We start from the raw sequence: 23,697 nt of genomic DNA on the forward strand, positions 1-23,697 counted from the left end.
TTGGTTTTTTCCCCCCACTTTCTTAACAAAATATAATAGCTTCTCCTTGAACACAAAGACCTCAAAATTGTAAAAAAAAAAAAAAAAAAAAAAACCAAAAACAAAACCAAAAAAATAAAAAAACAACAACAAACAAAACAAAGAGAAAGACAAAGACATTTTCAGGGTGGAAGATGGGGAAGGGAGGGGTGGGGCAGGGCGGGGGTGGAGAGGGGGTGGAGAGTGGTGAATCCTAGTGCTGAGACGGGGAGGAAGAAGGGAGAAGGGCAGCAGCAAACCCCAACCGAGAAGCAACATGGACCCCTGGACCCCCAGAAAGCCCCAGTGCAGCCTGACCCCCAACCCGTGTAAGTGCTTAAAGGAGAAAGAAGAAAACCAAAAAGAGGGAAGGGGAGTAAGACTGACAGTCACCGGGCTGGCTCTGGGGAGGGAAGAAATTCCTTGGGGTTTTGTTTGATTTTCCCTGTTCCTAAAAACATATTTAAAGGAAAAAATGCTTTTTGGCGGAGAGAGGCCAGGCACCTCAGTGTCAGCTTCCCCAGCCCCCAGGGCCGAGGCCCAGCCCTGGGGTCCCGATTCTCCCACACACTCTGGGCCACCCCAGCCCCGGGACCTCGGGTTGGGTGGCTTCGTTCAAAGGTCGATTTACAGTATTGAAAAAGAGGTCATAAAAGAGACCCAAATGACATCGTAATTTTGTAAAAATTTCTCACTCATTCACCCACGTCTCTTCCTGTTGCTGCCCCGGCCCCCTCCAGCCCCCAGAAGGGAGAGGAGGGCTGGCGGGGTGGTCAGGGAAGCTCCCCGTCCCCCAACGGCTCCTCCCGACTCTGATCCATGGCGTCGCTGTCAGAGGCCTCCGAGTCTGAGGCAGTGTCGGAGGTGTGGGCCTCGGGGCAGGTGCGGACGGGCTTCACGATGACGGCTCGCCGCCGCTCCTCCTCCAGCTCCTGCTTCTCCTGGGTGCCCTCGATGTGCTGGATCGCCTGGACGAGGAAAGGTCGCTGAGGAGGCTCGGCCGGGGACACTCGGCCGGCCAGGAGGCAGCGGGGGCCTCAGCCAGCCACTATCTCCCCAAAACACATACCCTAGAAATGTCCAGAAATAAGCCTGGCAAAGCAGCAGGAGACCTTGCCGGAGTCCAGGGAAACAAACTTTAGAAAACACCTCTGTTACACTGAAAACCCCTTCTGGAAAGACAAGAGTCCCAGTGCTGTTTAGAAATTATCTTTCACATACTTATATGTTTTAAAGTTTGCCTATTAACACATTCAAGGCCTTTGTTATTAACTGTATTATGCAGTTTGCTAGGTTTACGTGCAACTAAAGTTCTGGGGAGTTGATAGGTGTTTTTTTTCCTGTTTTGGCTTTTTTAGTTTAGTTATTTACTTTTTTTTTTTTTTTTTTGATGTTGTTGGGTCTCTCAAGAAGTCTTGTCCAAGACCAGGTGCAGCTGGAACTTCAGGTCTGACCCACAGACCTGATATCCTAGTTTCTTCCTTTTCCATAGGAGGCGTAACTATCACTCAGGCACTGCCACCCCCACCCCCATCCCAGGTCCTGGGAGATGGAGGTGACAGAAAGTTCTAGACAAACCCAAGAGCTGGATGCAGGAACTCTGTACCCAGGGGACTCTGGGAACAAAGGACTCCCAGCAAACCCTACATCAAGGAAAGGGATACTGGCCGGGTGGGCCCTGCCCAGCTCTCCGTCCTTACGTTCTCCATGCACGATGCGGAGGGGGAAAGCCACCCAGCTTCCGGACCTTCACTCTCTCCCTCCCAAGCCCCACCTGGCTCCCCTCCCACCCTCGTTCTCTATTCTCCCCTACAGAGCCTACTCCCAGACTGCAACCCCATAAGCTGCCCCATCCCCGAGCCCAGATACCTGCACGATGGTGTCCAGATTTTGCCGGGATGTGGAAACGGAGTTGATGACCGAGGAGGGGCCCATGGTGACGACGTTGATGTGGTGGGAGGGAGGGGGAGGCGGTGCTGGCACAATCACCGTGGGGTGGTGGGTGGGGGCTGGAGGGGGCAGGAGCTGCAAGACAGAAGCCCTCAGAATTTGTCCCAAGGCTTCTCCCTTGTTCATGGGGGGCTGGCCAGTATATAAGACCCCACCCCCTCTTATATTAAGAAACAAAGACAAAGCGGCCTAAGGAGGGACTTCCAGCCATGCAGGATGCCCTAGCCCCTCTCTCCCCAGAGCCCAAGCCGCAGCACACGCACCTGCCCAGGCACCTCCTGCTCACCTGGGTCCGCAGGTGCTGCTGTTCCCGCTCTAGCTTCTCTTGGTGCAGCAGCCGCACCTGTTCCTGCTGCTGCTGCAACTGCACCTGCTGTGCGATTACCTTGAGCTTTTCTGGATACATGTGGGCCTCGAGGGACCGCACCTAGGGGTGGAGCAGCAGCGTTCACCCCTGCTGAAAGCCCTAACCCAGGGTGGACCCCCCTCCGGGCAGAGACCAAAGTCCTCACCATGGCCCCTGAGGCCTCATCTCACCTCCCACCATAGCCTCCATGGGGACATGCTTCCTCCTTCCTCCCTACCCCTAGGCCTTTGTCTTTGCTGTTCCCTCTACCTGGAACACCCTTCTCCCCACTTTGCCTGGTTAACTTCGGGACTCGACCTCCCACTTCCATGGAGAAACCATGGGGCACCCCTGGGAAACCAAGTCAAATCACCCCCTGGTGCCACACAGTTGCATTTTTACCTGTGAGATGCTTTGACTGATCTCCCCTCACCCCCATGCAGACAGTGACCCCCCAGGTTAGGGACCTGTCCAGCTTGTCCCTCACTCCTAGGCCTGGCAAGGAGCACGGGCTCCTATAGATACCGCAAAACCCAAGGGCAGCAGAAACAGCGGACCGAACTCCTGCTCCGCGCCAGCTGCAGCGCGTGCCGGGCCCGGCAAGGGGCGCTGCCTCACCTGCTCCTCCAGCATCATCCGCACTGAGCGCTCTTTGTCCAGCTGCTGCCGCAGTTCGATCATCTCCCGCCGCAGGTCCTCCGCCTTCTCGTCCTCCCAGATGTCTGGCGAGCCAATGCCTTCGTCCTTGTCCTCCGCCCGCCGTCGCTTGGGGGATGAGCCGCTCAGCTCCTGGGGACCCCAAGGGGTCGGTGAGTGTGCCCGACACCCATGTACCACCACCAGCACCCCCATGGACAGCAGGGGCTCCATCGCAGCCCCCAAAGCTAAACGACACAGGTGGATCCTCACTAGGGAGTCCATCCTGCAAATCCAATAAACCGGCCAAACGCCTGGGAGGGAAGCAGAACGGACATGCTTGCCGGAACAGTCGCCTGGTTCCTTCCAGAGCCCACTCCACCGCACTACACCAGTGGGGAAACTGAGGCTCGGGCAGGAAGACAAGTGCCTGAAGTAGGTGAGTCAGTGGGCGAGATGGGACCTGCAGGCACTCTGAGTCCCAGGCCAGTGGCTGGGTCCCAGGCGTGCCTGTGCCAGGAAGAGGGAGCCGAGACGAGGGCAGGGCACCGAGGTGAGGGTGGTCTCCTCCGGAGTACCTGGATGAAGCGCTTGAGCTGTGTGTTCTGTTGCAGCAGCCTGGTCTTCTCCTGCTCCAGGGAGAAGATGTACTCCGCTGTCTGCTGGAGAATGGCTGCCTGAGGGTGGGAGGGACAGACAGTGAGGCTGGCAGTGTTTGCCAAAGCTCCCTCCCTTCTCCCGGCTCGAGCAGCCTCCTCCATGAAGCCTTCCTGCGCTCGCCTACCTTGCTGAGCTTCTCTCCATCTGTGTGGGGGATGAGGGTCTTGAGGGACTGGAAGCCCGCGTTGATGCTCTGCATACGCCTCCGCTCGTTGCTGTTGGCAATCTCCCGCCGAATCCGCCGTTCCTGGTCCCGCTGAGTCTCAGGGGTCAGTGGAATGTTGGCAAGGCTGCCAGGAGGGACAGGGACAGGTTGAAGCTAGGCACCCTCTCTGTCCTGGCCCCAGTGGGCCCCTGTCTTTATAATTCATCTCCAGAGGGCCCCAAGTGTAACCTGCATCCTTCCCTCCCCCTGCTGCCTAGTGCTACCCCCACTAGGTCTCCCCCAGAGGGGGATGGAGGAGCAGCGCCCTCTAGGACACCCAGGCAGACTGAAGCAGCTGGCAGCAGGTAGAGACAGCCTGCTCAGAATGTAGCCCCTCCCTGGCTTTCTTCATGGGGAGAGGGCTCTCCAGAACAGGGGTTCCCCACGTTGTGTGGCTACCAAAAACACCGGGTGCCAGCCCCGAGTCTGGCTAACAGGTCTCGGTGGAACCCAGAAACCTTCGCGGCTAATTCCTGGATTCTGATGCAGGTGGGCCCCAGACAACAATCTCCGGGGACACCTGTTCCTGGGACACCTCTGAGCTCCTGGCTGTCCACCTGCACCACCTCCTTCAGCATGTCAGGCTTTGCCATCCCAGCACGGAGGAAGAGGTCCCCCCTCCCCTGCCCATCCCCACAACCATATCTCCAGCCACAAGCCCCCCCTAGGCTAAGACTTCACAGAGAAAAGACAGGTACTACTCACTCCCCAAAGAGGACACCAGGCCAATAAGCCCTGGGGACAGTTCTCCAAACCCACCCACTCCAAGAGGCAGACCACCCTGTGCCAGAGAAGCGGCTCCCAGCATGCTGTGGGCAGCGTTACTGCCTGCAGCAGGGGCAGCAGCCAGTAGGGTGAGAGAAGGCAGCCGAGGGAGGGGCAAGGCTGCAGGCTGGGAGGCGGTGGTGGGAGGTAGAGCCTGCGGGCCCAAGGCCACTGCTCCCCAGGGGTGGGCCTGTGTGTGGCCTGGAGGAGGCATGTCCCCCTCCCTGACCCTCCCCAGCAACACCCCCCACCCCTGGCCTGATGGCTTCCAGATGCTGGGCTCCCAACAGAGGCCGCAGGCCCCACCCAAAGCCACAGCCCCGGCATCTTCCTGAGGGGCCCTCCCGAGGTGACCTGTTCCAGGCCTGGGCCAAGGAAGCTTGTGCCCCTGAATCTGGGGGAACAGGGAATGGCCTCTGCACCGCTCCTGTTCTCTTGATGGGGAGTATGCAGTCAAGGAGATGCCTAGTCTAACTCCTCTGCTGTGACCGGTCCCTACGCCACCGGTCCCCAGGCAGAAAGGAATCAGCGTGGAAACCCAGGAGGGGAGCACATCTGCAACAGCTGGAAACAGCCGAGGCCTTTCCTGGCCCCACCCAGCCTGCCCCATCTGTCCCTCCTGGCTTCCCTGTGGGACCCTGGAAGCATCCCTGGCCCTTCCTGGGCCTCAGCACCTCTCCCAGTAGAGAGGGTGGCCGCTGGGGGCAGCAGGCAAATCAGCCCCCTCCCTCACCAAGACCCAAAGGCCCAGGGCCCCAAACCACCCAGGTGCAGGTCCCTCACAGGGCCTTGGAACATCAGTGTTGGAAAAAGGGCCCAGGTCCCCTACTTTACAGAGGGCATGTAGGGCTAAGAGTGGGGAAGGACACGGTTTTGGGGTCAGCTAGCTAGCTGCATGTCAGCTCCCCCACTGCAGGGCCAGGGCACCTCACGTCTTCCAGTTTCCGGCCCCTACAGTGGTGGGTAACAGGGGGTCTGCTGCACAGCTGCAGCCTGCCCTTGGGAATGGGGGCGGGGTCCAGCCTCCCAGGTGTGGCACCCCTCTGAGAGGCCAGAGGGACCCCAGGGACAGGGACTGCTCTGCAGGGGATGGGTTAAAGCTGAGGGTCTTTAGGGGAACGAGGGGATGGGGAGAGATGGACGGAGGAAGCTACAACACCCAGCAACTGTCACATGTTTGGGAGCGTCCCCGCCCCTCAGGAGAGACATGGGGAGAGACTCCTGCTCACCTGGCCTCTGGGTCCCTCCTGGTGAGGCCCAAAGGCCAGAGGTGATCAGGGGCTGGAGGTGAAAAAGGAGCCCCAAGTCCAGCCTTGGGCCCACCTGGAGGGCCCAGCAACAGGGTAACAGTTAACAACAACAACACAAAATCTTGAATTCTTCATATAATGTGCTAGACACTCGCAGTGCTAGAATTTTCTCATTGAATGTCACAGTGGTCCTATGAGTCAGGTGACCATTCCCATGTAGAAAGGAAGACACAGAAGCTCAGGAAGGGCCCAGCTACAGCAAGTGGTAGAGTCGGGACTTGAACCCTGACCCCAAAGCAGGTGTCGGGCCACGGGGCAGAATGGGCTCTGACCGTCCCGCAGAGCTGGACATCCTAACCGGCAGGTGACAGTTTTCCCTGTAGAAGAGGCTTAGGCACTAGGAAGCACTGGCCTCTTTACTCTTATTCACAGACGTCTTTTACACTTTTCCCTGATTCTCACGGAAACCCGTTGGGGTGGCCGCAGCGTCCTCATGGAGCAGTGAGCAATGCAGGGTCCTGGGAGGGGAAGCGAAGGGCCCGAGGTCAGGCAGCCAGGCCAATACGCAGCGGGCACTGCAGACCCAAAGCTCCAGCCCCTCCCGCCGCCGGCACCCTCTACTGCCGGCTCACACAGCCCCGGCTCACACAACCCCGTGCTTATGGAAGCAGGGTGTGGCTGCAAGGGCAACCTGCCCCTGCCCCTTCCCCTCGATTCGTGGGAAGGACTCGGCCCACAAGTGAGGTGACTTGCCCAAAGGCACACCTGGCAGAAGGGCAGGGCAGGGTGCATCTGAATGCACCTTTCTGTACCTTCCAGGCCAAGTCCCACCAACTTATCTGTCCACGAAACTTCAGCCTCTCCCTGCTCCCCAGGACCCAGCCCTGAAAGCTCCAGCCCAGAAGTCCGGAGAAGGAAGAGGCCCTGGGGCCCAGGCAGGGGCCTGTGTCGGCTCCTTCTCTGAACCGGACGCTCCTGGCTTCTCCCCATGTTCCATCTGCCCCTTCCCCAGCAGCCCCGTCCCCCAGCTCACAAACCGCTGGTCAACCCAGTGTGTAACAGCAAAGCTACAGCTCCTCATGGGGACTTGGATTTGCCACTGACCCTCAATTATAACTCACCTAAATAGCCCTGAAGTACCAGCTGACAGAGCTGTGTAACAGAATGCATGCTAACCAGGGCTTCTGATTGGAGGAATAGAAGCTAACTAGTGGCTGTGATTGGTGGAGCGTGAGCTAACCAGGAATTCTTATCGGTGGAATGCTGACCAACCAAGGATTCTGATCCCTGACCAACCAGGGGCTCCTAGTGATGAAGGATGGTTAATTGGAATTTCCAAGTGACACTGCACTGGATAAAGTGGATTTTCCTGCAAATGCCTGAAAGTTCCTTATAACTCTTTCTGGATTTTACAGACGTAAATTCGATTTACAGCAAGTAGCCACACAGTAAAAGTCCCACTAACCCCTGAAGTGAAGGTGGCCCGAGTCCACTGACAGGGAGGATCTCTTGCTTCTCACCCTCCCAGGCTGCCCTCCAACAGCCGGTCTCCTGGGGGAGCCAGGGACTGCCCCGGCCTCAGGAACAAGGTGGGGCACTGGGCAGCCCATGGCCAAGGAACATAATTTGGGCATCAGCCTTAGGTGCAAAGACCAGCACTGCCCCTCCTATCACAGTACCCACAGAAACCTGCCAGGAATGACGTGGCAACTCAGCCTGCTTGGGGGCAGGGAGCACGATCTTCAAGTCCAGATCCCCAAATGGTACCTGTCCCTCCTGCCCAGCCCAAGGCCAACCCTCCCCGATCCCTCTACACACCCCTGCCTGGCTCCAGCCTCAAACCGGCCCCTGAGAACTCTCATTGCACACTGCCCCGACGTCACTCACACAGCCCAGAGTCACTCAGTCAGAGGCAGAGAAGTCCACACAGGATTTCTCCCACACCCGAAAGTGAAGGGAGGCAGAAAGATGACCCTCCCACCAAGAGTGCCCAAGGTGCTCATCTTTCTCTCACCTCACCAGTCTGAGGCCCTCGTCCACCCTCCATTCCTACTGCTGCTCCTATATCCAAACTCCCTATGCCGACCGGCCGCGGCCAGCCTGCCATCTCTCCCCTCCATCCTGGAACACGCTATGCCCGCCATCCCCATCAGAAATATCCCTCCCTCCCTTCCCTGAAGCTCCTCCAGCCCATCAGAGAGAACCCTGCACTGGGTTCTAGTGCAAACTCCCGCCTTGCCACTCACTGGCTGTGGAACACCAAGCCTAGTCCCTTCATCTCTCCAAGCCTCAGTTTCCTCATCTATAAACTGAGGAAATGCTGCTTCATTCCACGCAGATAAAAAAGATCAACCAGCCTGAGCAAGAGCGAGACCCCATCTCTACTAAAAATGGAAAGAAATTATCTGGCCAACTAAAAATATATATAGAAAAAAATTAGCCAGGCATGGAGGTGCGTGCCTGTAGTCCCAGTTACTCAGGAGGCTGAGGCAGGAGGATCGCTTAAGCCCAGGAGTTTGAGGTTGCTGTGAGCGAGGCTGACGCCACGGCACTCACTCTAGCCGGGCAACAGAGCGAAACTCTGCCTCAAAAAAAAAAAAAAAAAAAAAAGAATCTGAATGTCAGCCCAGGTGTGGTGGCTTACGCCTGTAATCCCCAGCACTTCAGGAGGCCCAGGCAGGAGGATCTCTTGAGTTCAAGACCAGCCTAACCAAGAGCGAGAACCACGCCTATATAGTCCCAGCTACTCGGGAGGCTGAGGCAGGAGCCCAAAAAATGGGATGTTGGTTTGTCATCTCAATACGTTTTTGTTCAGCGTATATAGCATGTTTTTAACCCCCTTATGCATATCTGTAGGAGCATACCTGTGGGAGCCAGAGTGACGGGGAGTGAGCAGTAAGCAAGGGGGACATTGGGGACCCTCATGACACCCTAGGGGATTATGGCTGGTCAGGATGTACATCAACAGGTGCATACAGAGCCCAGGAGTTTGAGGCTGCAGCGAGCTATGATGATGGCACTGCACTCTAGCCCAGGCGACAGAATGGGACTCTGTCTCAAAAAAATAAAAATAAAGAGTCTGAATGTCACTTTAACAGCTCCGGGGAAATTTCCCTACTCTTCCTACTCAGAGCTCATCTTCACAGGTGCTCTCTTTTCCAGAGGCTGAGAACTGTTAGGAGACAGGTCCAAAACCTTGCAGCTTGTGCAGGCGGCACTGTGCCCCACAGCCCCCTCTGGTAGGCCTGGGAGACAAAGAGGCAGGGGGCTCCCTGCTCATCAGAGATGGAGCAAAGTCCACCAGCCTGAGATGACCCAGAGAATTGAGTCCATCCAGCCAGAGGGTCCTGCCCAACCCACACATCCCAGCCTGGACAGGCCTCCCACCTCACCCCACAGCCCCTGCTGAAAATGAACAAACCCAGGGGCCTGGTACCATGCCCAGTGCACAGCTGACAACTGTCTCGCAGTGGACATCCCCACGCCCAAATCTGGAGGGAGGTTCTGCCTCTTCCTACACTCAGCCTGCCAAGATACAACTACCCCAGGGGCACTGCTGGCCGCCTCCAAAGGGGAGTTGGGGTAGGGGTTCAAGTTCCAGTCCACCACTTACTTGCTCTGCCTGGTCCCTTCCCCACTCTCTGTGTCCTCATCTTTACACGGGAATCATAAGGCACTTGACTCACAGAAAGATGACAATTCAATGAGAAAATTCCAGCAAAGTGTGTCCCAGAACATACAGAGCTCAAGAATTTTTTTTTTGTTATTTATTCCTGCTGGGCCCTTCAAGTGGTCCCTGTGGAAGGGCCAGCCCTCAGGGTGGCGCTGCTGACAATCAGACGCATCAATTGGCCCATCCATCCCTAGGAATTGACTCTGAACTTGAGAGTAGCGTTAAGGCGGAGCCCTGGGGCGGGGGTTGGGAAGGGGTCTATAGGCGTGCAGCAACCCTCCCCCCAGGCTGTCTCTGCAGCCCCTGGTGTCCACCAGCCAGAGCCACACCACGCGGGCTCCTCCTCCCTCAATCCCCGCCCAGACTGCCTCAGGAAGCGGAGCACGTGGCTCCAGCCCTGGGGAGCCATTTCACTCCTGGAGCAGCGCGGCAGGAAAGGGGCCGCTGGTCCCAAACCTGCGCACGCGGGAGAACCCACACCTCCCCCGCAACCCAGCCGGAGGGTAGTGTTCCATATGCAGATGTCCGGGCCCCAGCGATCAGAGTTCCAGGCATGTGCATTTTAACAACTGTCCCGGGTGATCTGGCTGCGTGTGGTCCGCGAACCTATCACCCTTTGGCAAAGGGTGGATTCTGAGCAACCCAGAGCCAAGCTTGCATGTGGCTCCTGGGGAGGACTGCGGACCTTTGGCCACCCACCCGGCAGGGAGACCCGGCGCTTTCGGTTTATGGCTGGGGGAGGGGCGTCGAATGGGAAAGTTTGCAGAAAAGACCCACGTGCGACAGGAAGGGGCCCCGCGAGGCTAGGGGTGGCCTCAGGTGTCCCCTCCCCAAAAGGCCTCCCCAACTGGCCTGTCTTGCCTCTCCTGCCTGCGGGGGCCGAGCTTTGTGCCGGGGAAGCGTGGCCAAGGAGCGCCTACAAGTCCCACAATGCCGCTTCCGCGGGGCACGGAGAACTACAGCTCCCGCGAGGCCGCGCGCGCAGAGGTCCGCCTACTCCAAGAGGGCTGCAGAGTCACGTCCAGGCCTCGCTAGTAAACAGCGCTCGGGCGCTGGCGGGCGAGCAGGCGAGCGGCAGCCAACGTCCCCCGGGCCGCGGCGCCCCGGCCGGCCGCGCAGGCCCCTGGGGACCCGCCCACCCCCACGTCCACACGCGAGCACGCCCCCCGACCCGCTGCAGCCCCGCTCTCTGCAAACACGCACACCACCCGGCTCCCCGCCCCCACCCCCGCGCCGGGAGCCGCGGCATGGCTGCATTGTAGCCGCCCTCGCTGCGGGCCCACGCGCGCCCCGGACCCCCAGGCCCCCTTGGATCGGGGAGTCCAGAGAACACGAGGAAGGAGGGAGAGGAAGGAAGCCGCCGAGGGAGGGGGGAAGAGGAAGCGCGGGGGAAGGCCACCAGCACCAAGCATGGCCGGGACTGCTGCAGAACCACGTGGGTCTGTTTGCAATTTACAAACGTCGCGACTTGCCCGCCTGCAGCGGACAAAAGTGGCCGGGGCCGCTTGAGCCCCCCACGTTCCAAAGGAGGGGGGTCCCCGGGCGGCGCGAACCCGGCGCGCGGTGCTACAGCCGCCCGGGCGGCTAAGAAAGGCGAGCGGGGTCGGCGGCGCGGGCCATGCGTGCGCACACGCGCGCCCGCCCGGGCGGGCTGGCCGGGGAATGCAATGGTAGGAAGGGGTTGGGGGGAGGAGGAGTACACACCTACAGAGCCCTCCTATCACTTCTTTCTCTGTTTTCCTGAAATGTTGCAAAGAGGGCACCTTCTGAGTGGGCACCATGAAATACTCCATAGCGATCGGCCCCCCCTCCTCTGCACGAGCCGGGTCCCGCGATCCGCCAGAGAATGCAAGATGGAAATCCGAATCAAAGGGCAGCGCCGGACGGAGGTGCAGAATCGGCCGGTCCCAGATGCTGGCGGCGGCGGCGGCAGCGGCGAGGGGAGGGAGGCGGGCGGGAGGGGCGGGAGGGAGGTCTCTCCGGCCTGCCTCCCCGGGCGTGTGTATGTGTGTGTGTGTGTTTGCAGCTGATCAGATGTCTGTTTCAAGGCGGGAAACAGCTGGTGAAAACTCAGCACTCCCCGGGCCTCCTTCCGCGGAGTAAGGAATTGCATGTAAACAAAGGACTATTTGCAGCGCCCCCCGGGCGGCGCGAGGACGGGGCGAGAGGGGCGCGGGCCCCCGGGGACCGGCTGCAGCCGGGGTCTGCAGGCCTCTGCCCGGGTGCGGGGGGTCGGGGGCCGCGGGCCGGCTGGGGGGGCGCGGCGTGAATGGAGCGAGCTGCGGCTGAGCTACATGCGCCACTATGGGTGATGAGGTCCATCAGCTGACAGGTTGGCAAGCGTTGCAAAAAAAAAAAAAAGCCAGCCACCGCGCGGGGAGCCCAGCCTGTGCAGCGCGGGTCTAGAAGGGACTGCCCGGTGCAGGGTCTGCGCGCTCGGCGGCCCAGGGGGAGGAGGGGGCGCGGCTGGGCGGGCGCGCGGCGGCGGCGAAGGCGGTCTGGGGTGCGCGCGTGGGGCTTTGCCTTTTCACCATTGCAAGTACACGGAGCGGAGCCCCTGGCGCACTCCCTCCGGGCTGAGCCCAGGGCCCCCTGGAAACTTGCGTCACAGCCACCGCTTCCCACATGTAACTTGGGGCTGACTTCCGAGGCCTGCCAGCCTCCTCCCTCCCTCCCTGCCTAGCTGCCCGCCGCCGGCTGCCGGGCGCGGGCTCCGGAGCCTGGGAATCCCGGAGCCGGGAGGGGGCCGCAAAGGACGCCTCGGATACTGAGGCTACCCTGGGAAGCCGGGGGGCCCCGACGGGGAGCGAAGGGTGGAGACGGGCCAGAACGGCAGCGGCCCTGGGGAGCAGGCTGCCAGCGCGGCCGGGAGGTCTGGCGTTTGCCGCCGGGTCCCCCCCACTTTCCCTCCCCGCGGGCTGAAGGCTGCCGCTGCTCATTCAAGACAAAGCTGGCGCGGGGCTTGCTCCTCCACCAGGGCGCGCTCTCCACGAGGGGGTGATGACTTGGAGCGGCTTCCGTCCTCCTTCCTCACGCCCCACCTTCCGGCCCCAGGCAGTCCCCTGGCTCCTGGAGGGTTGGCCCCCGACTCAGGAAGCCCACGCCTGCTCTGGAATGTCCTCGATCCTGCCCACTGCCTTTCCCAATCCCGTCCGCCTTCCAGGTTCCGCCTAAAGCGCGCCTCCTGATTGAAATACTCCTACTAACAACAATTGTTACTATTATTATTTGGAAGTATTATTATTAGATATTGCCAGCACCCTGTAGATGCCAGGCAGTTTTGCATACGTTCTTCCAATCCTCAAAACAACCTGTTAGGCAGTTTCTCTAAGTACAGATCCCAGAGCACTTCACACCAAAGTCTCTGGAAGGCTTCCTTTAAAATCAGCACCCTTGAGCCCCACCCCAGGCCTAGAGTAAGCTGAGGCTCAGGAAGCTTATATTTAACTCAGCTTTTTATCGGCCCATTTTGCATACCAGAAGACCAAGGTTCACAGTAGCAGATAAGGATGCACCTAGGAGTGCTGACTCCAGAAAGCTCTTGGGTCTTTTTTTTTTTTCTTCCATGGGCAACAGTTTATTGTCAACTTGGGACAGCGCTTGGTATTTCTTTTTTTCTTTTTTTTTGAGACAAGAGTCTCGCTTTGTTGCCCGGGCTAGAGTGAGTGCCGTGGCATCAGCCTAACTCACAGCAACCTTAAACTCCTGGGCTTAAGCGATCCTACTGCCTCAGCCTCCCGAGTAGCTGGGACTACAGGCATGCGCCACCATGCCTGGCTAATTTTTTCTATATATATTTTTAATTGGCCAGATAATTTCTCTCTATTGTTAGTAGAGATGGGGTCTCACTCTTGCTCAGGCTGGTCTCGAACTTCTGACCTCGAGCGATCCACCTGCCTTGGCCTCCCAGAGCTAGGATTACAGGCGTGAGCCACCGCGCCTGGCCAGCTCTTGGTCTTTATATCGCACTCACACCGTACCCGGTCCACCTCACCTCGGCAATCAGGGCCTTATTTTGTACTTGCTTTTGCTCTCATGCAGAGCAGAGCATTCTGTCACACTTGGTATATGTGGCCATAAAATTGTCCTCCAGATATCTCCTTGGTCCAGTTTTGTCTGAACGGGGATTGTGCTTTTGCTCCTGTGTCTTCACCGGGCTGGGCACGCATCTGAACCCCAGGGAGTGATCATGCCAAGCTGATGTCCCTGGAGACGGCCTTTGCAGAGAGGGTGAGAGGGAGACCTGAGAGCTGCCTGCCCGCACGGAGCTGGGTAGTGGGCAGCTGCCCCCTCTGCTGATGAATCAAGGAAGCCTCCCCAAGGCGGTGGCATTTGGGGTCCTGCCTGGGGGGGCAGAGTGCTGTTTTTTGTTTCTCTTGGAAGGCATTTCCAGGCCCACACAGACCCTGCTTCCTGGAGCAAATGAGTTGAGGTCACAAAATTTAAGGGAGCGCCAAAAAAACTCAACACTCAAGATAAATTACATATTAATGTAACGTTTTTAAAAATCAAAATTACTGCCAAGAACCCATGATGAACAAAATATCCACATTGGAATGACAGGCTCAGTATGACTGATTTTTCCCTTGCCCTCAGGCTTCAGTACAGCTTGGTGCAGCACGGCACTGTCCTTTCTTTAAAATTATGATATCTTGTTCATTGTAAATTTTTGGTATTTTGATTATTTAAAGTATTGCATTAAAATGTTTATCTTGATTGTTGACGGTTTGGTGCCCCCTTAAAGTTTTGTACCCCAAGCAAGTGCCTCATTGGTCTCACCCTAGCCCTGCCTTCCCATGGGTCCCCCATCTGCTGAGGGGTTTGCTGTGACCCTGAGCAGGAGGCAGCAGAATCAGGGCTGCCCATTAGCCTTCCCAGAACCCCTCGGTCCCCAGGGAACATGGGCATTAAGGGAATGGGGAAACCTTTGCCCCAAAGCAGAAATGCTGCCTTCAAGGAGCTCCTAGCCACACTGCGGGGACACGGAACATGCCCAGGAAATGATGACATTTTGGAAACAACATATGGTACAGGGCCACGTAACTGTACACACTGAGTGAATTCTCCACTGCCTGAGTGAATCAATGACGGCTGGAAGAAGCACATCTGCCCCTTACTCCTCTCCTGCAGAACTGCCTTGACAGAGCCTGGTTCCAGTGAGCACACTGTCATTCAGGCTGGCCTCGCCAGTTCTGCCAAAGGCCCCTTCTCATTGCTGTGCCCAGCCCAGCGCCTTCGGGCATCTCAGATGCACAGAGCCAAACACCCATCATCTCACTCAGTCCATTCCTTCCCCAAGGCCTGAAATACCATTACCACCCCCCCTCGCCCACCCTAACTCTGCCCCTTCACTGACCCCTCTTTCTGGCAGTAATGCCAAGAGTCCCCAGACTCTGTCCCTATGAGGCTCTGTACGTTCCTTCCCAACTGCCCAAAGTCGTGTGCCCTCTGGAGCCCTCAGAGGGTGGCTAGCAAAGGCTATTAGAGCCTCAACCTCTTCTCTGACTTGCCCCTTCACCTTCTTGCTCTAAAGTAGGGGTCAGCAAGTTTTTTCTGTAAAGGCCTGGGTAGTGAGTGTTTCAGGCTTTGCAGGCCACGCAGCCTCTTGATGGTGAACTCTGCCCTTAGAGCCCGGAAGCAGCGCTGGGTGATGGGAATGAATGGGCATCTCTGCGTGCCAATCACACTTTGTTTATGGACACACATGGAATTTCATATAATTCATGTGTCATAAAATAACACTCATTGGATTTTTTTTCAACCCTTTAAAAAATGTAAAAGTCCTATGGCTACTGTAACAAGTTACCACAAACTTAGTGGCTTATTTTTATTTTTTTATTTTTTTTACTTTTTTAATTTTTCTTAAACTTTTTTTTCAGCCAAACACTGTCAACCAATTTTTATTATTTTTTTTTTTCTTAACTTAGTGGCTTAAAACAACACAAACTTATTCTCTGGAGGTCAGAAGTCCAAATGGGTCATGTTTGGCTAAAATCAGGGTGTCGGCAGGGCTGCATTTCTCCTGAAAGCTCTAGGGGGAGATCTGTTCCCTTGCCTTTTCCAGCTTCTAGAGGCCACCCACATTCTTTGGCTTGTGGCCCCTCCTCTAGGCCTCCAACCTCTGCTCTGTCATCACATCTGTCACCCTTTCATCTCCCTTTTATGATGACCTTGGGCCCACCCAGTTAACCCACAATAATTTCTCCATCTCAAAACCATTAACTTAATCATGAATCACATCTGCAAAGTCCCCTTTGTTTTGTGGGGTAACTTATCCACAGGTTCCTGGGATTGAGGTGTGAACATCTTGGGGGGGCATTAGTCTCTCTACCACACCACTCTTAGTCTGTAGGTCATGCAAAGACAGTAGTAATTACATGGCCCAGCAATCCACTCCTAGGTAAACATCCCAAAGCTGCAAACGTGGACTCAAACAGATCATCGTACACCCATGTTCACAGCAGCGTTCCTCACGACAGCCACAGGGGGAAACAACCCAAAAACCAGTGTCCATCATGGACGGACAGATAAAATGTGGTCTATCCACACAATGGAATATTATGCGGCCATAGAAAGCAATGAAGCACTGATAACACACCACAACATGGGTGAACCTTGGAAACAGCATGCTCACTGACAGAAGCCAGACACAATGTGACTTATAAGAAATATCCAGAATAAGCAAAGTCATTGAGACAGAAAGTAGATTAGAGATCGCCAGGGGCCTGGAGAGAGGAGAATAGAGACACTGATGACTGGATACAGAGTTTCTGTTTGGGGTGATGAAAAATTTTGGAAGTAGATAGTACTGATGGTTATACAACATAGTGACTGTAATGAATGCCACTGAACTGTACATTTTAAAATGGTTAAAATTGCAAATGTGCTTATGTATATATAACCACAACAGAAAAGGAAAAGGTAAAAAAAAAAAAAAAAGCAGCAGTCTAGGTTTGGCCAGTGGGCCGCAGTCTGCAGATGCCATCGATGCCACCTGCCCCTGCACTCTGACCTGGTGAAATCTCCTGCCTGCTCTCTCTCTGGTCCTACCCGCAAGAGCTGAGTATGGCTGGGAAAAGGAAATCCCACAATCTTGCTCACTGGTCTTATTTTTTATTTTTTAATTTTTCTTAGTTAGCAAGACTTGTGTTAGTCGCCTGCTCGGTTCTGGTCTTATTTTTAAATGCCCAACCAGGATCCTCAAGTGGGCCCTGCTGCTGCCTGATCCCTTCTTCCTCCTCTCCTCCTCCTCTCCCCCACCCCCCAGCCCTCTAGCACCTTCCGCTGTTCACTCTCAGCTCTTGGCCTCACTTCCCATTTCTCTGAGGAAAATGGAAGCAACTAGAAGACAACTCCCACACACTCCCATCAGCACCTCCTCCTCCCTGCACCTGCACCTGCCATCGGCCTGTGTCCCTGGATGAATGTCCGTGCCTGTCCCTGCAGGGAGGACCCCTCCCCTTGTACTGCTCAAAGGTGTCACTCCAGAAACTTTCTGCTCCTGTGTCTTCAATGCGGCCTTCTTTTGTATCATACCGTTACTCCCAACAAGGTGTTGCCATTCGCCTTTCAAACCAGCCACCCAACCCACAACCCTACATCCGCTTCCAGCTACACTCTTCACTCTGCTCTCCTCTACAGCCAAACTCCTGCAAGTGGACGCTCAGACTCGCTCTCCGCCCTCCCTCCTGCTCACTCCATCTGGCCCCCATGGCACCACCAAAACTGTCCTTGCCAAAGTCACTGGGGACCTCCAAGGTGCTACAACCAGGGCTCTTTTACTGTCTTCACCATATCTAACCTTCTTCAAATTCTTTTTGTTTGGCATCTGGGACATCCCCAGGTCACAGTCCCCAGACCTGGTCTCTGCCTACACATACTCCCTACTTTTCAGACAACAGAGTTCCAGAAAGCCCTAGAAGTCACAAAGTATGGTACAGAACCCAGGCTCTGCCTGGCCCCCAGCTCCGTTATTCTCTGGATAACCCCAGGCTAGTTCCTTAACCTGACTCAGCTCTCTCGTCTGTAAACTGAGGCCACACGGCATCTCGCTGGCGGGGCTGCTGTGAAAAGCCGGTGGCAGCTTGGCATGCTGCAGCATCAGTAAGTGTTAGTTGCCATTATCACTGGCACCGGTTGCCATGGGCAGCGGCCAGAGGCATCTGAGCTGACCCTTGGAGAGCAACAGGGTTTGATGATGCACATGGAGGGCCAGAGGAAGAGCCCAGCCTTGCTCTTCCCCGCCAAACCTGGCCACAGGTGACAGGCAGCAGGCACGTGGCACACACCTACTTTACAGTCCAAACACCCTCACGTGGGCCAGGGTGGGGGACATAAAAATCGGCCAACGGAACAACTGCCCTTTTAAAAGGTGGGTCTCTGTAGAGCGTAATCAAACAGCTGCCCATGGATGCTCTGCCTAGAGCCGGGCCCACTGCACCTGGCCTCGGGCTGGAGATGGAGGAGCAGACACTGCCCTGGAAAGCAGGCCTCACAGGGGGCTGGCCTGTCCTAGGGGAAACAGATGGTGGCCTTCGCGTGACTGAGACACCTGAGCACATCATCATCCCTCCTCCACCCTAAGGATTGTGATGGGGTTGAGTGGGGACAACACCCTCCTTCCTCTAAGCTATAAAATCAGAGACATCCAGCTCCCTCTCTTCCCCAAATCCCAGGTCAGAGGCGTGAACGGGAGTCACCAAAGGCTTTATTGATGAATAGACACATGAAATGTGGTCTGGCCACACCGTGGAATATTACTCAGCCACAAAATGGAATGAAGCACTGACACATGCCACACCATGGATGAACCTTGAAAACATGAGATCAGTGTGAGAAGCCAGACACGGAAGGCCACAGCAGCAAATCCACAAAGACAGAAAGTAACTTAGCGGTTGCCTGGGGCTAGGAGGAAGGGAGATGGGGAGTGACTGCTAGTGGGTGTGGGGTTCCTTTCTGGGGTGATGAAAGTGCTCTAAAATTGACTGTGGTAATGTTGCACAACTCCGTGAATATACTATAAACCACTGAATTGTACACTTTAAATGGGTGAATTATGTAGCATGTGAATTATATGTAGTAAAGCTGTTATTAAAAAGCAGCTTTATTGACCCTAAAGATGGCCATGAGTCCCGGGGGCCCCAGAAAGTGGCAGGATCCTTTGCAGCAGTGGGTTCAGGGCTCCTTTTCTCACCCACAGTGGGCTTGAAGTCCTGGCTCAAGCGATCCTCCTGCCTCAGCCTCCTGAGTAGCTGGGACTACCGGTGCTCACCACCACGCCCGGCTAATTTTCTATTTTTTGTAGAGATGGGGTCTCACTATCTTGCTCAGGCTGGTCTCAAATTCCTGGCCTCAATCGATCCTCCCACCTTGGCCTCCCAAAGTGCTGAGATTACAGGCGTCGTGAGCCACCATGCCTGGCCTCAGAGCTGCTATCGCATATGGAGCTTGGGGACCTCTTCCAAGCTCACTGGTTGTCTCTGTTCATTTTGGCTATAGGGCTGAGGTCCCCACTGTCTTCCTGACCATTGTCTGGGGACAGCTTGAAGCTCCTAGAAGCTCTTCTCAGGTCCCTGGCCTGAGGCCCCTCCATCTGCACAACGCAGAACATCCTTCGGGGGGCCTCTCTCTCTCAGCTCTCTCTGACCCCTGCCTCCCACAAGCAGCTGGAGAAAACTCTGCATTTGAAAGGCTTGCGTGATTAGGTCAGGCTTGATGGATAATTTATTTCAAGATCAACTGTACCATGTACTACAACCTAATCACAGGAGTGATACATTCTGCCCACATTCAGCAGGAGGGGATTATGCCAGGGCAATGAGGGGCACTGGGGGTCGTATGAAAAGTCTGCTGCCACAGATGGGGGGAGATGAAGGGGTACAGAGCAAGTTAAGGGACTTCCTAAGGACATACCGAGAATTGGAGACGGAAGCTAAACAGGAACCCATGTCGCTGACCTTAATTTGAGGATTCTTCCTCTACACGAACATGCCAGGAACATACCCTAGTATCCTCTGCTGCATACGGGACCCAGAGCGTGCTTGGAGTGGTGGCGGGGGCTTGGATACCAGCAGTCGGAGCAGGGATGGGACCTGTGGAAGCAGAAAGTCCCCGCTTGGGAAAGGCCCTTGAATGCTCACAGGAAGGCAGAATGGGGTCAGATGCCCCTGTTGGGGTCTGCAGCAGAGCCCAATATCTCCCAATACTCTGGTCTCCTCCAATTCTTGGGGCTCACAAAGCTAGGGCTCCCCAACCACCAGGGGGCGCCCAGCACACACACTGCCTGGGGGACGGCAGGGCAGGTGTTGGGATACGGGGCTGACCGCCACCTCGCAGCCCCCCGGGCCTTGCAGATCCAGCTGGGTGGTGCCCGGTTTGCCTGGGTGTCTGGAAGGCCTCACCTCCGATGCCCACCTCCATCATCCAGTCGGAGCTGATTCACCTTGGTCATAAACGACCCTTGGAACTGGCCTGGTGACAGCCCTACTGGAGGTGGCTAGAGTCCCATGCCCTCTCTCTGGCTCACTTCTTTCTGCCCCTCAGTACTGCCCTGTCCTTGCGCTGGGCCCCTCCTCCTCCTCCCTCACCCTGCAGGGGTGTTCAGCTCCCCGAGGGACTTTTCCCCGAGGGAAGTGTCTCTGCCTGTCAGTGTGTCCGCAAGGAGGAACCAGGCACCTCGGTGGCTCCAGCTGCAGCGTTCCCTGTATAGACACTCAATTCATGGCCATGCAGGCTGCGCTATTTCTGTTTTAGACAGAAATGGCTGTCTAACTGCTTCCTCGATTGATTTTCTGTATGGCCGAGGGGCAGTTACCATAATTTCCCAGGGCCGACCAGGATCCTGAGGCATGTTGACACTGAAACCTCAAAGAATTAGAAGGAAAGATGGGACCAGAATGGAGACACCTGCCCCCCAGCCTGGGCCCCCTCTCCGAGGGAGGGGGAGAGGGCAGGGCCCCCAAAGGAGAGTAAGTCAGCCACCAGGCAGGGGAGGGTGAAGGGTCGGATGAGGCCCACCTGGAACCAGGAGGGAGCATCTTGGGCTCAGGAGGAAGGTGGGACGAAGGGGACATGGGAAGAGGACGACTGGAAGTGTCGTCCGCAGGGTCCCTCTGGACAGCTGGCTCTCCTCCCATGGAGTGGACAGAGATTGGGGACAAAGGTGAGATGTCAAGTCCCATTTGAGACTGGAAAAGGGAGGGCTAGGGCCAGCCAGGACAGGGGAGGGACAGGGGCCCATCCTAATGAAAAATCAGACCCGGTGGGCTGCGAGGTGGGAGAGGTGGCCAGGAAACCAGGACGGGCCCTCCTGGGGAGGAGCTGGCTTGGAGCCCCGGCGTGAGCCCAGGAGGGACACGTGCCTGCAGGCACCAGCGGTCAGCACCACTGTGTGCCAGATGCCGCTCTGGCGGCTTTCCTCGCATTCCTTGTTTCATCCACACCAGGGCACCCTAAGTCCTATCATCATACCCCCGGGACTTGCCCAGGCTCATCACAGCTGGTCCCTGCCAGAGTCTGGACTCCTTCCAGGTTCCTTCCAGACCCCTGCGCAGCTGCCCTGGAGAACAGCTTCCTACTGGCCTCAGAACTGAAGAGCCCACCTGGTCCTGGAGGCCCAGCCCTGTGGCCATGCAAGGCCAGGGGCAAGAGGGGAGTCTGGCTGGGTGTGGTGAGGTATGTGGAGGGAGCAGGCATGGCCATGCTGGAAATGACGAGGTCAGGTTCAAGGTGATACACAACCCACACTCTGTGGCCAGTCAGTGCCAGACGGTCAGAGGAAAGAATAATTCACAGGGGTCAGAGGAGGCTGCAGCTTCAAGTTTGGGCAGACAAGGAAGGAAGCCAGATAAGCATCGCAGTGTGGGGGAGCAAAGGGACTGGCCTTAGGACTGTTCTCTCTCCCTCGCATCAGCAGACCTCGAGCCCCTATCGCCCGTTTCAGGCTGTGCTGCCGCCAGCTCATCCCGGGTTAACGTCTGTGCGGTGCCGCAGCAGCAGCAGCAGCACAGGGTGCTGCCAGGAGCTCAGAAGCTGAAATGTGAGAAGCAGGGCAGAGGGGCAGGGCTGGGAACCACTGAGCAGCAGCGGGAAAGAGCATTTTCTGGGTAGGAGCCAGAGGAGGCCGCCTGGTCCTCCCTTCCTTGGCCCACGTCCTTGCCGCACAGCTACCCCTCCTGCCTCAAGCCAGGTGCTGTGGCACCTACTTCGCTTGGGGTGGTCCACGGTCACAGCCAGCGTCCAAGCCCTTTGGCCACCAGGCAGCACTGGGTCTGTGCTGTGCAGGGCTGTGCCCAGGGGACCAGCAGGGAACACACCAGGCCCTGGGGAGCTTTGCAGGAGCTTTGCAGGAAGCAGCCGGTGGGGAGACAGCGGGGCAGAGGGCGAGCGGAGCCTGGAGAACTGGGGAGGACAGGGAGATCCCGCCGGGTCCCAACCTCAGAGGCCTGGCCTGGACTCGCCCTGAGTCCATGGAAGCCTCCCAGGCAAATAAACCTCCTGCTGCCAGGGACAGGGAGAGACTCAAGGCCGGGGTGCCAGCCTGCCTTTGCACAAGGACCACGGGATGCAGTAAAGACAAGACCAACCATAGCTGTGAGAGGCACCAGGCGCAGGGTGACAACCTTATTGCTATTCTCTTAGCCAGGTGCACAGCTGCTGTGTGAGCAGGTACTGTATCTGTGACCCCAGCTTCCACATGAGCAAACAGAGGCTTGGAGAGGTGCAGAGACTTGCCAGAAGGCCGCTCAGGCAGAGTAGTGTCCCCTGGGCCAGAGAATCACTGGTGGTGATTTTCACCTGGACAGACTGCAGAGTTTTTCTGGGGTTTGGGGCTGCAAGTTTTCCTGGCCCTGTTTGAACAGTCAGCAACACTTACTGTGGAAGCACTTGGCCAGTCACTGCTAGAAATAACCAGAAACGCCTTGGCAGGCATCACAGCCATCATGAGCCAGACGATCCAATGCCACGGGCCCTGGGACCTCCACTCACCCCTCTGAGCTGCAGTTTCCTCACCTGCAGGAGGGGAGAGAGTGCCAGTAAGTACCTGCACCGCAGGCTTGCTGTGGGATTAACCAAGTGTTTGTCAAAAAGCCCTTAAAGATCAAAAACCTACATCCACACAAAAACTGACACACAAATTTTCATAGCTGCATTACTCATAACTTCCAAAAGGTGAAAACAACCCAACGTTCACCAATGGCTGACAAATGTGATCTATCCACGCAATGGAATATTATTCAGCCTTAAAAAGGGAGGAGGTCCTGCTCCACGCTGCAACGTGGGTGAACCTGGAAGACATCGTTAAGTGAAGGGATCCAGTCACAAAAGACCACATATTTATTTGAAATGTCCAGACGAGGCAAATCCACAGAGACGGACAGTAGACTGGTGGTCGCCATGCGCGTGGAGAGAGGGGTGGGGAGTGCCTGCTTATGGGCACAAGGTTTCTTTTGGGGGTGGTGAAAATGTTCTAGAATTAGGTGGTGGGGATGGCACTGATTATAAACTTTAAAAGTGTGAATTTTATGGTATGTGAATTATATTTCGATTTTTTTAAAAGCACCTAGTAAGAGCTCAGAAAATGCAACTCTCATTACTGTGTCCTTCATCTTCAGGGACTGTCGTGTGTACAGTGGAAGAGGCTGGATGAACGAATTGAAAAAACTGTTTGACAGCCAGGAGAGCGCCGAGTAGTGTGGCCCTGGCAGACCCTGGGAGGGCTGTCTCAGAGAGTGCTCGGTGAAGGCAGGATGTGGGCAAGTGACCGGTGGCTGCCCAGTAAACGGGAGCCACTGGCTGTGGTGCTGACTGACACAGTGTCCCCATGAAGCTCCACAGGTGCTGGACCCACGGCCACCATGTAGACAAGAATAACCACGGTTCACGTGGCCAGTCTAGAAAGACTTATCCGAGGAGGTGGGGTTTGAACTGAGACTGGGGGGACTCAGGTGGCATGGTAAGGTCAGGCAGGCACCCAGCGGCTCAGAGGTGGAGGTTGCTGAGCCCAGGGGGTGGCACACTAGTTCTAACACTCCATCTACCCCAAGTGAATTCTAGGAGGTGCCTTAACTTTGGTTGTTCACATACAGCAGAAAATGCTTGGAGTTAGCCCGTTCTCTGCCATCCCAGAAGCTCAAGGACTCTCCTGAAGTGTCCAGGAGGCTGACTCTGGGCACTGGGTCTCCTCCTCTGCGAA

The 23,697-nt window shown here is 56.5% G+C and overlaps 1 protein-coding gene across 6 annotated transcripts in view; it reads right to left on the reverse strand.

Annotated features, from left to right (window-relative positions):
* Positions 1–456: 456 nt before the first annotated feature.
* TFAP4 (transcription factor AP-4) overlaps positions 457–23,697 on the reverse strand; it is a 35,802-nt gene continuing 12,561 nt past the window's right edge. For 4 of the 6 annotated variants that reach the window (XM_045542455.1, XM_045542456.1, XM_045542454.1 and 1 more), the window contains 8 exons: positions 22,378–22,514; positions 19,506–19,594; positions 3,735–3,900; positions 3,529–3,627; positions 2,933–3,103; positions 2,255–2,395; positions 1,888–2,043; positions 457–986 (listed from right to left, as the gene is read on the reverse strand). In XM_045542455.1, coding sequence (XP_045398411.1) covers positions 792–986; positions 1,888–2,043; positions 2,255–2,395; positions 2,933–3,103; positions 3,529–3,627; positions 3,735–3,900; positions 19,506–19,594; positions 22,378–22,514 — 1,154 coding nt within the window. In that variant the 3' untranslated portion in view covers positions 457–791. Of the gene's footprint in view, positions 987–1,887; positions 2,044–2,254; positions 2,396–2,932; positions 3,104–3,528; positions 3,628–3,734; positions 3,901–11,207; positions 11,521–19,505; positions 19,595–22,377; positions 22,515–23,697 lie in introns of those variants that run through there. The other 2 variants (XM_045542460.1, XM_045542458.1) reach the window with 2 other exon arrangements.

Source organism: Lemur catta, chromosome 2 (genome assembly GCF_020740605.2).
Source record: "Lemur catta isolate mLemCat1 chromosome 2, mLemCat1.pri, whole genome shotgun sequence".
Classification (NCBI taxonomy): domain Eukaryota; kingdom Metazoa; phylum Chordata; class Mammalia; order Primates; family Lemuridae; genus Lemur; species Lemur catta.